Genomic DNA, 13,220 nt, shown 5'->3' with positions numbered 1-13,220 from the left:
CAAGACAAATTTTGTGTTGAAGGTTTTTTTGGTGGTTTGTTATTCCTATGCCTCCATTGGAAGTTCTGCCTGGCTACAGGAGGTGGCCATTTTAGGCTCTGTATCCCTGATGCTAGGAGTCTCAGCTAGGATACTCCCTATTGATTTCCTGTGGCCCCCATCATAGGTCTCTGGCATATCCCAGAGACACACTTCACCTACACTTTATGGTCTCTCACCCAGCCCTCTCTCCCTCACACTTCCTTCTCTTGATTTCCACCCCTGCTTCCCTCCACATACCCACTCCTACCAAGTTTTCACCCTCAATCCACCTCCAAGGCCTATTTATTTCTCCTTTTCAGTGAGGTTAAAGCCTCTTTCCTTGGGCCTTCTTTGTTATTTAGCTTCTTTGGGTCTGTGGGTTATCCTGTAATTTATGGCTAACATCTACTTATAAGTGAGTAGATACCATGCATATCTTTTGCAGTTTGGGTTACCTTACTCAGCATATTTTCTAGTTCCAACTATTTTTAAATGATTATTTAATGATGCTTTAAAAAATAGTTGAGATGTATACCACATTTTCTTTTTCCATTATTCAGCTAAGGGACATCTAGGTTGTTTTCAGTTTTTGCTTATTACAATGAAAGCTGTTATGAACATAGTTGAAAAAGTGTGATTTTGGTATGGGGGAATATCTTTCTAGTATATTCTGGAATTGGTAACTCCTCCTAGAGGCTTTACCCAGAAAATGATAGAAACTGATTCAAGGACCCACAACCAAACATTAGACAGTGTTCCTGGAGTCCTTTGGAAGAGTTGGAGGTAATGTTTGATGGAGTGGCAGCGGTCAAGAAGTCCATAAGAAGAACTTTAGAATTATGTAATCTGTTCATGGGGCCTCAGAGAGACTGAACCAATGTTAATAGAGCATGCATGCCCTGGTCCTTGTCAACCAGCATGTATGTAGCAGATGCACAGTTTGGTATTCATATGCGTTCCCCATAAAGGGAGTGGGGAACCCTTGTGACTCTGATAACTCTCTTTGAATGCCATTAACCTAAATGGGTTGCCTGGCCCGTCCTTGGTATGAGACAACGCATGTGGTCCTGCAGAGAGTAAATTTATTAGGAAGGGTTGGTACCCATGGGGGCCTCAACTTTCTCTTAGGGAGATGGGAGAGGAGAAATGTGGGGAGGATATATGTGGAGAGGTCCTAGAAGGAAAGGATGGGGGTTGTCCTGGACAGGATGTAAAATGAGTAAATAAATAAATAAATAAATGGGGAAAACAGAAACTGTGTTAATGTGGACAGAGTGGACTGATCTTGGAATTCCCTTCTCTGTCGTGCACTTCTAGTTACATAGAGAAACCTGTACCTGTACAGAAACTCACATCCACAAAATTGATGGACACACTTCATTAAAACACACAAAAGTAAAATATATTTGGGCTTGGAGTCAAGTGAATTAGAATCAGCAATTGAGATACAGAGGCAGGAAGATACTTATGAGTTGAAGACCCACCTGGTCTACATAGTGTGCTCCAGGCCACGTTATTAAAAGAAATCATAGAAATAGGAACTGCAGCAATATATGATTTGAATTAAGTTTGTGCGTTTTTGTAAGTAATACACTGCCCCATAAGTAAGGGTTTAGGGTCTATATTTAATGCCTTTTGATAATTATAAATGGAGAATTTCCAAGACATAGTCATCAAGAGATCTGATGTTTTGTCAGAACCTACTTACTTATTCATTGGCAGTCTCATAAAATTTTTCACACATAAAAGATAAAGCAATATAATAAGAGAGTCCCTCAGACCATAAGTCATGAGTGTTAATCATCCCTAATCCTATATACTTAAATCCCAACCATAATTTCAGTCATATATGAGACTATGTTAAAATAATGATTTCAGAGAAGCATCAGCATTTGAATGGTAAACATGATTGCAATTAAATCTGAAGGTTGTATGGTCTATGTCTTCCTCTTGTAATTTGATAATATTGTTGCAGGTATAAGTTGAAGAACTACCAGTTTCTTTTGGCCTTGCGGTTTGCCATTGAGGAGATCAACAGAAATCCACAACTTCTACCCAACACAACCCTGGGTTTTGATTTCTATAATATTCGATATACTGAAAAGATTGTCCTCCTTGGTGTCTTTGTTTGGCTCACAAGAATGATCAACCCCTTTGCTAATTATCACTGTGGAAAGATGAAAAATTCACCTGCTGTACTCACAGGACCATCATGGGCAACATCTGCCCACATTGGGACACTGCTACAACTGTACAAAATACCACAGGTAGGTATGAGGCTCAGGAACTAGAGTCAAGAATACTTTTAATATTATAGGTGTGTTTGAAAATGTAAAATAGGGGCATTTGAGTTAATCAGCCATCAAAGAAAAGTATGAAGGTACTTGATGGTCCATATTTCCAGTATTTGAAATAGGAAAGAAAGAGAGGTAGATGAGACCAGCTATATTATTTAAAATGAAGACATATCAACTTTTTTTGTGGAAAACTAGGCCTTTTAAAATATGAAAGAAAACACCTTCTCCCTGATTGTTTACATCTTTTGAATCAGATGTGATATTATGTTTGATGTCAATTTTCTTTCTTTTGTTTCCAATTGTGTTTTCTCTTCAGCTCACATTTGGGCCATATGATTCTACCTTGAATGACCGAAGTCAGTTCAATTCTCTCTATCAGATTGCGCCCAAAGACACAACTCTGTCTCTTGCCATAGTCTCTTTGATGGTCCATTTTGGCTGGTCCTGGGTTGGTCTGATTCTCCCAGATGACCACAGAAGTACTCAGACTCTGTCAGACTTGAGAGAAATTATGGAGAACAAAAGTATTTGTGTAGCCTTTGTGAAAATGATTCCTGGTACCTGGAATTCTTTTTCCAATGCATTATGGAAAAATTTGGCAAAGATACCAGAATCATCAGCAAATGTGATAGTTATTTATGGGGACATTGTTTCTTTACAAGGTTTAATGAGACATATCGCACAACTCCTAGTGACATGGAAAGTCTGGGTCTTGAACTCTCCATGGGATGTTGACACCCATTCTGATTATTTCATGGTAGAGTCATTTCATGGGAGTCTCATTTTCTCACACCCTCATGAAGACATGGTTGACTTTACAAATTTTCTTCGAACAGTTAATCCCTACAAATATCCAGAAGACAATTATCTTCCTAAGTTTTGGTATTTGTTCTTTAAGTGTTCATTTTCTGAATTTGATTGTCAACTTTTGGAGAACTGCCAACCCAATGCTTCTTTGGACTTATTGCCCAGACAGTATTTTGACCCAGCCATGAGTGAAGAGGGCTACAATATATACAGAGCTGTGTATGCTGTAGCCTACAGTCTCCATGAGATGCATCTTCAGCAAATACAACTACAACCCCATGAAGATGGAAAAGAAATGGAAATTTCCCCCTGGGTGGTATAATTTCTGTCTCTGTGTTTTAATATCTGTAATGTGACATTTTTATTAATCTGCAAGGCATTCAAATTTTGCATCATAAGATTTGGAATATGCTGTCAGTAAGCAAGGGAGAAAACTCTTGTTTCCCTGTCTGGAGGTCAATTCAAACACGTTAGAAAGTGTCTTTTATAGATGGCATGCCAGGAAGAAAGAAAACTCATTAAGTCAATATTAAGTTCACTAACCTGCTGAATCTGAGTTTTCTTTATCATATTTTCATTGTGAAAAATTGAATTTTCCATATGTATTCCTTAGAGGAGAAGTGAGAGCTGTACATCTTTAAGGTTTAAAATGCTTCTGTGGACTGCCACAGGCTTTTGAAATTAAGGACCACTATAAAGTGCATGTTTGATTCAGCAGCCTCATTTTAAGGATAGAAATTCTGAATATACTCCAAAAGTAAACAGGTGTGGCTATCTTTTCAAAGAAGTTTGAATATGCTGGATCCACACAACTTTAAATCTTAGCTTTATTTAATTCAATGACTTCTCTCAAACATTGTGATATTTTCATAAATTAATGAATTTCAGTCAAAGAATCTTTCATTTACTCCACTACTTTTTTACCTCCCTTACAGATGCTTTTTTTTTATCATGAGGTGTTGAATCTCAGACATGCTTTATACTATGTTCTTATGTAAATGCTTTTAGTATCTCACATAGACTTTAACCTATGGTTCTGAATTTGTTTTAGCTTTTTCCTTTCTTAAAGAACAGTCTTCTGAGAAATCATCTGAGAGGCAACACAGTAATGGATGGGAGAAGAAACTTAGATTCTGGGTATGCCATTCACAATTTTTGGAATTTTCCAAAGGGTCTTGAATTAAAGGTGAAAGTAGGAAGTTTTTCTGCAAATGCTCCCCAGGATCAACAGCTTTCTTTATCTGAGCAGCTGATACAATGGCCTCCAAGGTTCACAAAGGTGAATTGTGTCTTATGCCTCTCATTTGATCTTTCCAAAAAACAAATATAATTCTCAGGATATAGTGATCCTGGGAGTTAATCAGTAGTCATATACCAATAAGAAACTTCCCATAAATAGAGCAGGCATAGACTATTTTATCATTCCTTGTGTCTGATCAGTGTAATAGTTGTTTTGTATTTTATAATTCCCACACATTTCTCAAGATCTGAGTCTGTTACATTTTTCTCACTTCCTGAAAACATGGCTACAAGGTTTATTTTGTCACCCAGCCAAGGAAATTTTAGTGAAAGTTAAGGTGGCATTTTTGTTTTGTCAGACTCTGAAAAGTTAGACTAGCATGACAGAAGTGTGTGTGTGTGTGTACATGAGTATGTGCAATCTTTGACTTGCTATTTCATATAGTCAACAAGAGCAACTTAAGGAAGGGCAGGTTTGTTTTGACTGACATCTGATATTGTTAGAATGCAGTATATTATTGTGGGAAAAGAAAGGAGGTGATGACATCACATTCATAGACCATGATCACACATCAAAGAATTTGGTTCTCCTTATGTATCTCCTATTCCTTCCATCTATGACACTAGTCAATGAAATATTGACCTCATTTTGTGGTTACTCTTTCCAGAGAAAATAACCTTTCTATAAATCTCTTCACAGTCTGGAAAAGGGACTGCCTCTTATATGAACTTTGAATTCCCAAATTTGAGTATTTCCTCTTGGTGTAGACTCCTAATGGACACACAGAAGAATGTTAATTTATCAGTATGGCCTAATAATATTTATTGTCAGGCCTATAATTTTTATTACATCAGTATAACTAGCTATCCATCAATCAAGACACAGATACTTGTTCCATTTTAAAACAGCCTTAGTTCACCTGGAGCAGGGCAGATATTTTTCCCCTAAACTTCTTCCCATAGTAGAGGACCTATGGGATACCTACCCCAATCCCATGCCATCTGCTTCTAATAATTTCTATTAAGCTACCCCATTCCATAATCCCACATACGTGCTAATGTTCATCTGGGCCAAATCTCTATACATGCCAGCCATGTGATTCTCTTCCATCTAACCCATGGCAGACTTATCCTCTCTTCTCCTCAGGTCTCTCTTCTTCTCAAGGATCTCTCTGTCTCCCCACGGCCAGGAACCTTAGCCATGCCTATTTCATTTCCCCTGCCCAGGTGGTGTGAAGGCCTTTTATTAATTAGCATCAAAATACATCAGACCAACAGAGGAAGGCGAAGCAGGATGTCCAGATGAGACGTGATAGACTGTGGTCATAGGTTTGGGAGGAGGTCCCCTTCTGTCAGAGATCTAGAGGACAGGAATAGAGTGGAAGAGGAAGGAGGGTGGGAATGGGAAGATACAAGCTAGGGGATAACAATTGGAGTATAATCTGGATAAATTATAATGAATTAGAAAAAACTCCTCACAAAATTGCCCAAAGATTTGTTTCCATAATTTATCCAAGGTCTGTTGAGTTGTCAATCAACATTGACAATCACATTAAATATAAAAGTAATTTCCAGTAAGAATAGAGACAGGCTCAAACAAGTTTTTCACTGGCTTCGTCAGAGTTATTCCTAGATACTTTATATTGCTTGTGGCTATTGTGAAGGGTGTAGTTTCCCTAATTTCTCTCTTAGCACATTTGTCATTTGTATATAGGAAGGCTACTGAGGTTTTGAGTTAGTTTTGTATCCAGCCACTGTGCTGAAGGTGTTTATCAGCTATAGGAGTTCTCTGGTGAAATTTTGGGGGTTTCTTATATAACTCATTGGCACAGGAGACAACTTCCTGAGCAGAACTCCAGCAGCACAGGCACTAAGATCAACAATTGATAAATAGGACCTCATGAGGCTGAGAAGCTTCTGTAAGGCAGAAGACACTATCAACAGAACAAAGTGACATTCTACAGACTAGGAAAAGATTTTCACCAACCATACATCTGACAAAGGTCTCATATCCAAAACATATAAAGAGCGCTATAAATTAAACTTCACCAAACCAAATAACCCAGTTAAGCAATGGGGTTCAGTATTACAACATGATGTGATTTTTGTGTAGAAACTAACGAGAGAGTGAAATAGCTAGCATTGCAAATATAAAGTTAATTTATGTTTCATATATTATGTTTGATCACCAAGTTAATTGATGTTAAACTGTTGACTACTATGACAATTATTATACACATGTTCGATAAAATGCAAAAATTTAAGTATTATTTTAATACTGTGAATTATTTTTATCAATTAAATATTTTCCAAAAACTGGGGCTTTGAATTAAACAGAATTCTCAACAGAGCGATATCTAATGGCTGAGGAACTTAAAGAAATTCTCAATATCCTTAGTCAGTCATCAGAGACTGCAAATCAAAATAACTCTGAGGTTCTGTCTTACACCCATCCGAATGACTAAGATCAAAAACATAAACGACAGTAAATGCTGGTGAGGATGTGGAGACAGAGGAACACTCCTTCATTGCCGGTGGGAGTGCAAACTTGTACAACCACTTTGGAAATCAATATGGCGCTATCTCAGAAAACTGGGAATAGGGCTACCTCAAGACCCAGCTATTCCACTCTTTGGAATATACCAAGAAGATGCTCTACCACATAATAAGGACTTGTGATCAACCAAGTTCATAACCTTATTCATAATAGTCAGAACCTGGAAACAATCTAAATGTCCCTCAGTCAAAGAATAGATAAAGAAACTGTGGTAGATTTAAACTATGGAATATTACTCAGCTATTAAAAACAAGGAAACCCTGAAATGTATGGGCAAATGGATAGAACTAGAAATGATCATCCTGAGTGAGTTATCCCAGACCCAGACAGAATCACTTGGTGTATACTTACTTAGAGTTGAGCACCAGCCCAAAAGTGATGTCCCATGAAAGTCTTACCAGGAGATCAAGATAGATGCACGTACTTCCTAATGGGACTCTAGATAAAGGAAATATGGGAAAGAGGGGAAAAAGAAGGATCCAGTGTATCCTAGAAACCCATAAGAAAACTATCATGATAGGTGAATGGGGACCTGGGCGTTCTGCTCAACCTACAGCACTAAACAAGGACAATATATGAAGTAAATATTGAACCCATATTCAGATCTACCCAGTGATCAGGACGTTTTCCACAGTTTTGTGGAGAGTGGGCAATGAGTCAGACATGAACTCTCGTGCTCCATATTTGATCACCTCCCCTTGGTGGAGAGGCCTGGTGGCACTCAGAGAAAGGATAAGCAGGCTACCAGGGTGAGACTTGATAGGCTGTGGCCATATTGTGGTGGAGGAGATAACCATCTGTCACAGATATTGGGGAGGGAAATAGGGTGAAAGAGGGAGGGAGGGAGGAATGGGAGGGTACAAGTGAGGGGACAACAACTGAGATGTCATCTAAATAAATTAATAAAAAAAGAATAGAGATAGGTTGAATCTAAAATCATATCATGACTTTTTAGAACACTACTTTAATGACTTACTCTTAAGATAAGCTTCATCTATTTAAATACGTGGGCTGTGTAGCCCAAAAGTTCCCAAAATTTGTTAAGTGTAAGCATTTGCAAATGAACTGTTCAATGATAGTCATAAACTTTGCTTTTACTAAAACTTCTCACTAAAGTCCAAGCATTTGCTAATCACTTTCATTTATTTCAGATTCCTCAGTCTTTGTGCAATGAGTGCTGTAGGCCTGGATTTAGGAAAGCCGCCCAGCAGGGCAAGGCTGTCTGCTGCTATGCCTGCATTTCTTGTGCAGACAATGAGATTTCCAACGAGACAGGTAAGTGCTGGTTTACAGAGAACTTCCATTTTGTCCACAGGTGTCTGCAGGACATAATCAACAAATGAAGAAGAAGTGAAGAGAGCTAAAAGATACATTTTTCTTCCTTAATTAGAAATTGAAGGATTTCTGATATTTTTATTTCCCTTTGAAAGGACACATTCTAGAAATTTATATCATTCTTTGTTTACATTGTTGTTCCATTCAGGCACTGTTCCCTGAAGAGACCCATCTTGCCCATAAATTAACACTCCATTTCATTTTATCATGAAAACAGTGTTCTGAGCACTAATCCATGCTCACTTACATGTAGGATTCACTTAAAGCTTGGATCTCTAACATAACAACTTCTTTATGATTATTATCAGTACAGGATTTATTGTATTTGTATTTGTATTTGTTTTTCTGTTTTATTTTACCTAGCAGGTAAATGAAGTGTTCAGTTTGATGTCCCAAAGACATATATTTTATCTTCAGAAATACTAAGCTTATTTTGTTTTACTGTAAATAGATTGTTTCATACCATAGGTTCTTCTTATTATATAATTGTCTTCCCTTTATTAAACAGATTTTCCCCACACAGTGAATACATTTTCCCTTCCCTCTACTTCTCCCAATTCTCCAGTCCCTCTTCTATCATGAGACATCCACTCCTTATCTGTATCTCAGAAAAAGGCTCTAAGTGACACCAACAAAGCTCAATAAAATAACATGTGATAAGATAAAACAAAAACCATCATTTTGAAAAAGACAAGGAAACAGAAAAATAAAACCTCAAGAGAGTGCACAATAATTGGAGACGTACTTGTTATGATTCAGGTGTCTCAAAAAAGTACACAACTGAATGCTATGGTGCATGCAGATGATCTAGGGCAGATGTATGTAGGCCTAGTGAATCCTTCTCTGTGTATTCATATAAGCATTACTTGGTTGTTAATTAGAGCCTTGTTCTTCTGATATCTGTTGCCTTGGTCCCCTCCTTACTCTTCCCCATCTCCTATGGGGCTCCCTATGCTCTGAGTGAGTGTATAGATGGAAACATCTCACTTAGATCTGTTTTATACTCTTCCTCTCTCCCTCCCTTCTTCTCTCTTTCTCTAGGTGATGTGTGTGTGTGTGTGTGTGTGTGTGTGCGTGTGTGTACTGTCTGGACCTGGGTATCTGTATTTATTTTCTTCAGTTATAGGAGTAAACAAGGAAGCCTCTCTAATGACGACTGGATAAGGTACTGATCTATGTGTATAGAAGAATATAATCAGGAGTCATTTGATGAGACCAATAGTATAGGTGTTCCCCACACCTTTGAGGTATCTACTCTCTGAGTATTGGTTGATCAAGTAATATCAGGAATGATTACTCCCTCGTTTAGTGGGCTTTGTGTCAAATCAGAAATTAGTCGGTTCCTCCAACAATGTTTGTATCACCATTAGCCTAGCATATTTTGTGGGCAGGACTAAATGTAGTTCAAAACTTATGTGGTTGATTGGGTGCTTATTCTTTTTTATCACAGCCTACAAAGTATCTTTCTTTAGCATAGATGTGAAACATGGGGTTGAAGGTTAATTGTAGCATGAACTTGGCATCTCCATGTAAACAGGTTGTGGTGTTGTGTTGTCTCAGAAGTGGGGCCTTGTGTCTGTGAAGAACAACCAGTTGTTTTTTAAACAGCCTGTATTATTTGGGGATTTTAATGATACCATTGCAGCTAACAACTCAAATTCATGAAACCCAGTCCTATTACTCAAAGCTTCACTTGTTGACAAGAAATGGCTATTGGGTCTCTATCTCCATCATTATTTAGAGATTTCATTATGATCACTATGTGTTCATATTGCTCCTAAAACTCCCTTCATTTCTAGCTGTTTTTGTCCACATTTTCTCTCTCAATTTCTTTTCACCTCACTCTTCCTACCTGTTCTTCCCACTTTCATTCCTCCTCTCTCCAGTTCACATAAATTCTGTTCTATTTTCTTCTCCCTTGGATATCCATGTAACCTCCTTAGTGTCTTTCCCCATTTCAAATCCCTCTAGGTCTATAGATTGTAGCTTTCCTATCATATATTTAACAGCTAATATACAGATATAATCAAAGGCATATTATATTTATCTCTCTGTGTCTGGCTTACCTCAGTCAGTATAATTTTTTCTACTTTTATCCATTCTCTTCAATTTTGATGTCATGTTTAATTACTGAGAAATAATACTTAATCATTTAAATTTATCTTATTTGATTTATTGATTCTTGTGTTATTTCAAGTTTCAGGATTTTGTGAATAGAGCAGTGATGAACACATTTAGTCAAGTATCCTTGTGGTAAAATAAAGTATATTTTAAAGAGTAATAAAGCTGGATCCTGGGGGAAATTGATTTTCACGTCTATGATAATTTGGCATCCTGATATCCACAGTTGCTCTATTAATCAATAGCAATGGAAGAATGTTCTCATTTCTCCATGTTCTTGCTAGCATGACTATCATTGTATTACTGTTTGTAAGCATTCTGACAGGTGACAGATGGAAACTCAAAATAGTTTTGATTCATATGATATATTCCTTTTTTATAGTTCATTTTTTCCACCGGAATATTAAAAAATAATTTATTCACTTTATATTTAAATTGTTATCCCCTCCCATGTAACTTCCCATTCTCCCTCCCTCCTTCTTTTGCCCTATTCCCCTCCCCTGGACATGTGACAGAAGGGTACTCTCTCCCTCACCATATGATCACAGCCTATCAGGTCTCAACCAGATCAGCCTGGCTCCCCTTCCTCTGAGTGCCACAGGTCTTCCCAGCAGGGGGAAGTGGTCAAATAGGACACAGCTGAGTTCCTGTGAGGGTCAGTCTCATTCTCCCTACAACCATGGAGAATAGGCTATCCATTGGGTAGATCTGAACAGTGGGGAGCTAGGTTTACTTCATACATTGTCCTTGGTTGGAACAGGAGTTTGTGCAGGATGCCAATGGGTCCATATCACGAAAACTGTTTACTTCATTTACATTTTCAAATTTTGTGGCACATAGACTTTTGAAGTACAACCTAATGATTCATTGGATTCCCTCAATATGTGGCACTATATCTCCATTTTCACTTCTGATTTTGTTCATTTGAATACTATCTCTTTGCCTTTTAGTTAGTTTAGCTAAGGTTTTGTCTATCTTGTTGATTTTTTCAAAGAACTAGCTCTTGGTTATATTGATTCTTTGAATTGCTGTCTTTGTTTGTAATTTATTTATTTCAACCCTAGGTTTATGATTTCCAGGCATTTACTCCTCTTGGGTGTGTCAGCTTCCATTTGTTCTAGAGCTTTCAGGTGTGCTTTTAGGTTGCCAGTATGAGATCTCTCAAATTTCTTTGTAAAGACACTCAGTGCTATGAACTTTCCTCTTAGCACTGCTTTCATAGTGTTCCATAAGTTTTGGTGTGTTGTGCCTTCAACTTCAATGAATTCTAGGAACTTCTAATTTCTATTTTTTAAATTTTGTTTCTTTAGTGAGAAAGGAAGGTTAGACTCAGGGGTATCTCTCTCTTCCCTTATCTTTCTTTCCTAGGTTAGGAGATAGGGGCTAAAAACAGAAAGGGGGAATATAGAAATATATTGGGGCAGTAGGACAAGAAGTAGATTATTGAATCTACTACTCAAATGAATGCCTTAATTGTTAGTCACAATGTTATATTTTAATTAACTGGTGTAAAACCTTGCATATTGATGCAAAATAAGTTTAATTTTGGTTCATCTGTATAGAATTAAGATTTAAGATTTTCATCACACACTATATATGTATATACATATATGTATGTATATATACATGTATATTTCTACTCTAATATTAAGTATTGTACCCAAACATCTCAAGTATAATACAAGTCTTTCTCCTAATGCTTTGGAAGTGGTATGTAGACTGCTTAGGATAATTAAATAATACAAGTTAAATGCTAGTTGACAAAATGATGGTCTATTTCCATCACAAGAATATACATCCTATATTTAACAGATAAATAGGATTCTATAGGTAGATAGGGTAAAATGGTTAGATAAGGTCTTCAAAAACCTCAGAGGCCTACAGAATATGGCATTTAAAGATGCTCATATTGGTTTAAAGATTCTTTGTCAACAAGACAATTTAACTTCTGGCAACAGCCAGCCTATCTCAAAGATGATGAGCATCAAGGAACCTGCTTACAGAGATGGCTTCAAATGTGGCAAAGAAGCCACTGGAAAAATGTCCTTGTTTCTGCACAGACAGAATTCTGCCTACAATGGGCAAGCTTGGATGCTGGCAGAGTTGATGGCCCAACACTGGCAAAATGGGGTAAGCAAGTCCTTCATAGTTCCTGCCTCACAAATATGTCTGTCAGATGTACTGGGACAGAAGGCTGAAGATGATGCTCCTTCCAGTGTTATAGAGAGATTTGGATGAGTGTTCAGGCTTCAAACTGTCCCTGTCATATTCTCATTGTGGAAACTGCTTACCTGTACTACCTGTCTACTCAGAAAATTAATTTTATTCCTTCTCAGGTCTCTGAGGTACTTGAAAACCAGATAGCTTAGTTTTATCAATAAGCTCAGTTATTTATGGGTAATCATGTTTTTAGGACTAGATAGATGCTTTAAGTTGATAAAGATGAGACATGATAGATATTGATTTACATTGACTATTTTAGTCTCACTAAGATAGGAAAGATGTTCTCTTTAAGTTTACCAAAAACAAATAAGCAAAATACTATGAATATAACATTTATATAGTTCCTGATTTTTAGTGGTTTTTCTTGCCATAGGTAGTTTACTGTATATATGTGTAATAATATAAATGTATGTTTAAAAATTAAAAAATAAAAAAGACACAGATAATGTAAAATGCAAGATGAAGCGTCTTAAGACATACAACAGTACCCAAAAGTGGTGTGATATTTTTAATTTTTTGATAAGAGAAAGAAGAAAACTAAAATTTTGACAACAGTTTGACTTTTTTAAACAAGTGAGACCAAATTTATTGTTCCTTTCTTAAATGTTAAATGGTAACAT

The 13,220-nt window shown here is 37.0% G+C and overlaps 1 protein-coding gene across 1 annotated transcript in view; it reads left to right on the top strand.

Moving 5' to 3' along the window:
- Nucleotides 1-13,220, top strand: part of LOC311609873 (vomeronasal type-2 receptor 116-like) — a gene marked incomplete at both ends in the record, with an annotated part of 32,643 nt that overhangs the window by 6,328 nt on the left and 13,095 nt on the right. The window contains 4 exons of the mRNA XM_084803304.1: nt 1,997-2,288; nt 2,635-3,441; nt 4,177-4,404; nt 8,073-8,196. Coding sequence (XP_084659430.1) covers nt 1,997-2,288; nt 2,635-3,441; nt 4,177-4,404; nt 8,073-8,196 — 1,451 coding nt within the window. The remainder of the gene's footprint in view (nt 1-1,996; nt 2,289-2,634; nt 3,442-4,176; nt 4,405-8,072; nt 8,197-13,220) is intronic.

This window comes from Acomys minous (genome assembly GCF_964271855.1).
Source record: "Acomys minous genome assembly, chromosome: 2".
In the NCBI taxonomy this organism is placed as follows: Eukaryota; Metazoa; Chordata; class Mammalia; order Rodentia; family Muridae; genus Acomys; species Acomys minous.
The sequence above is the reverse complement of the archived record's forward strand: the minus strand, read 5'-3'. Positions and strand labels throughout refer to the sequence as shown.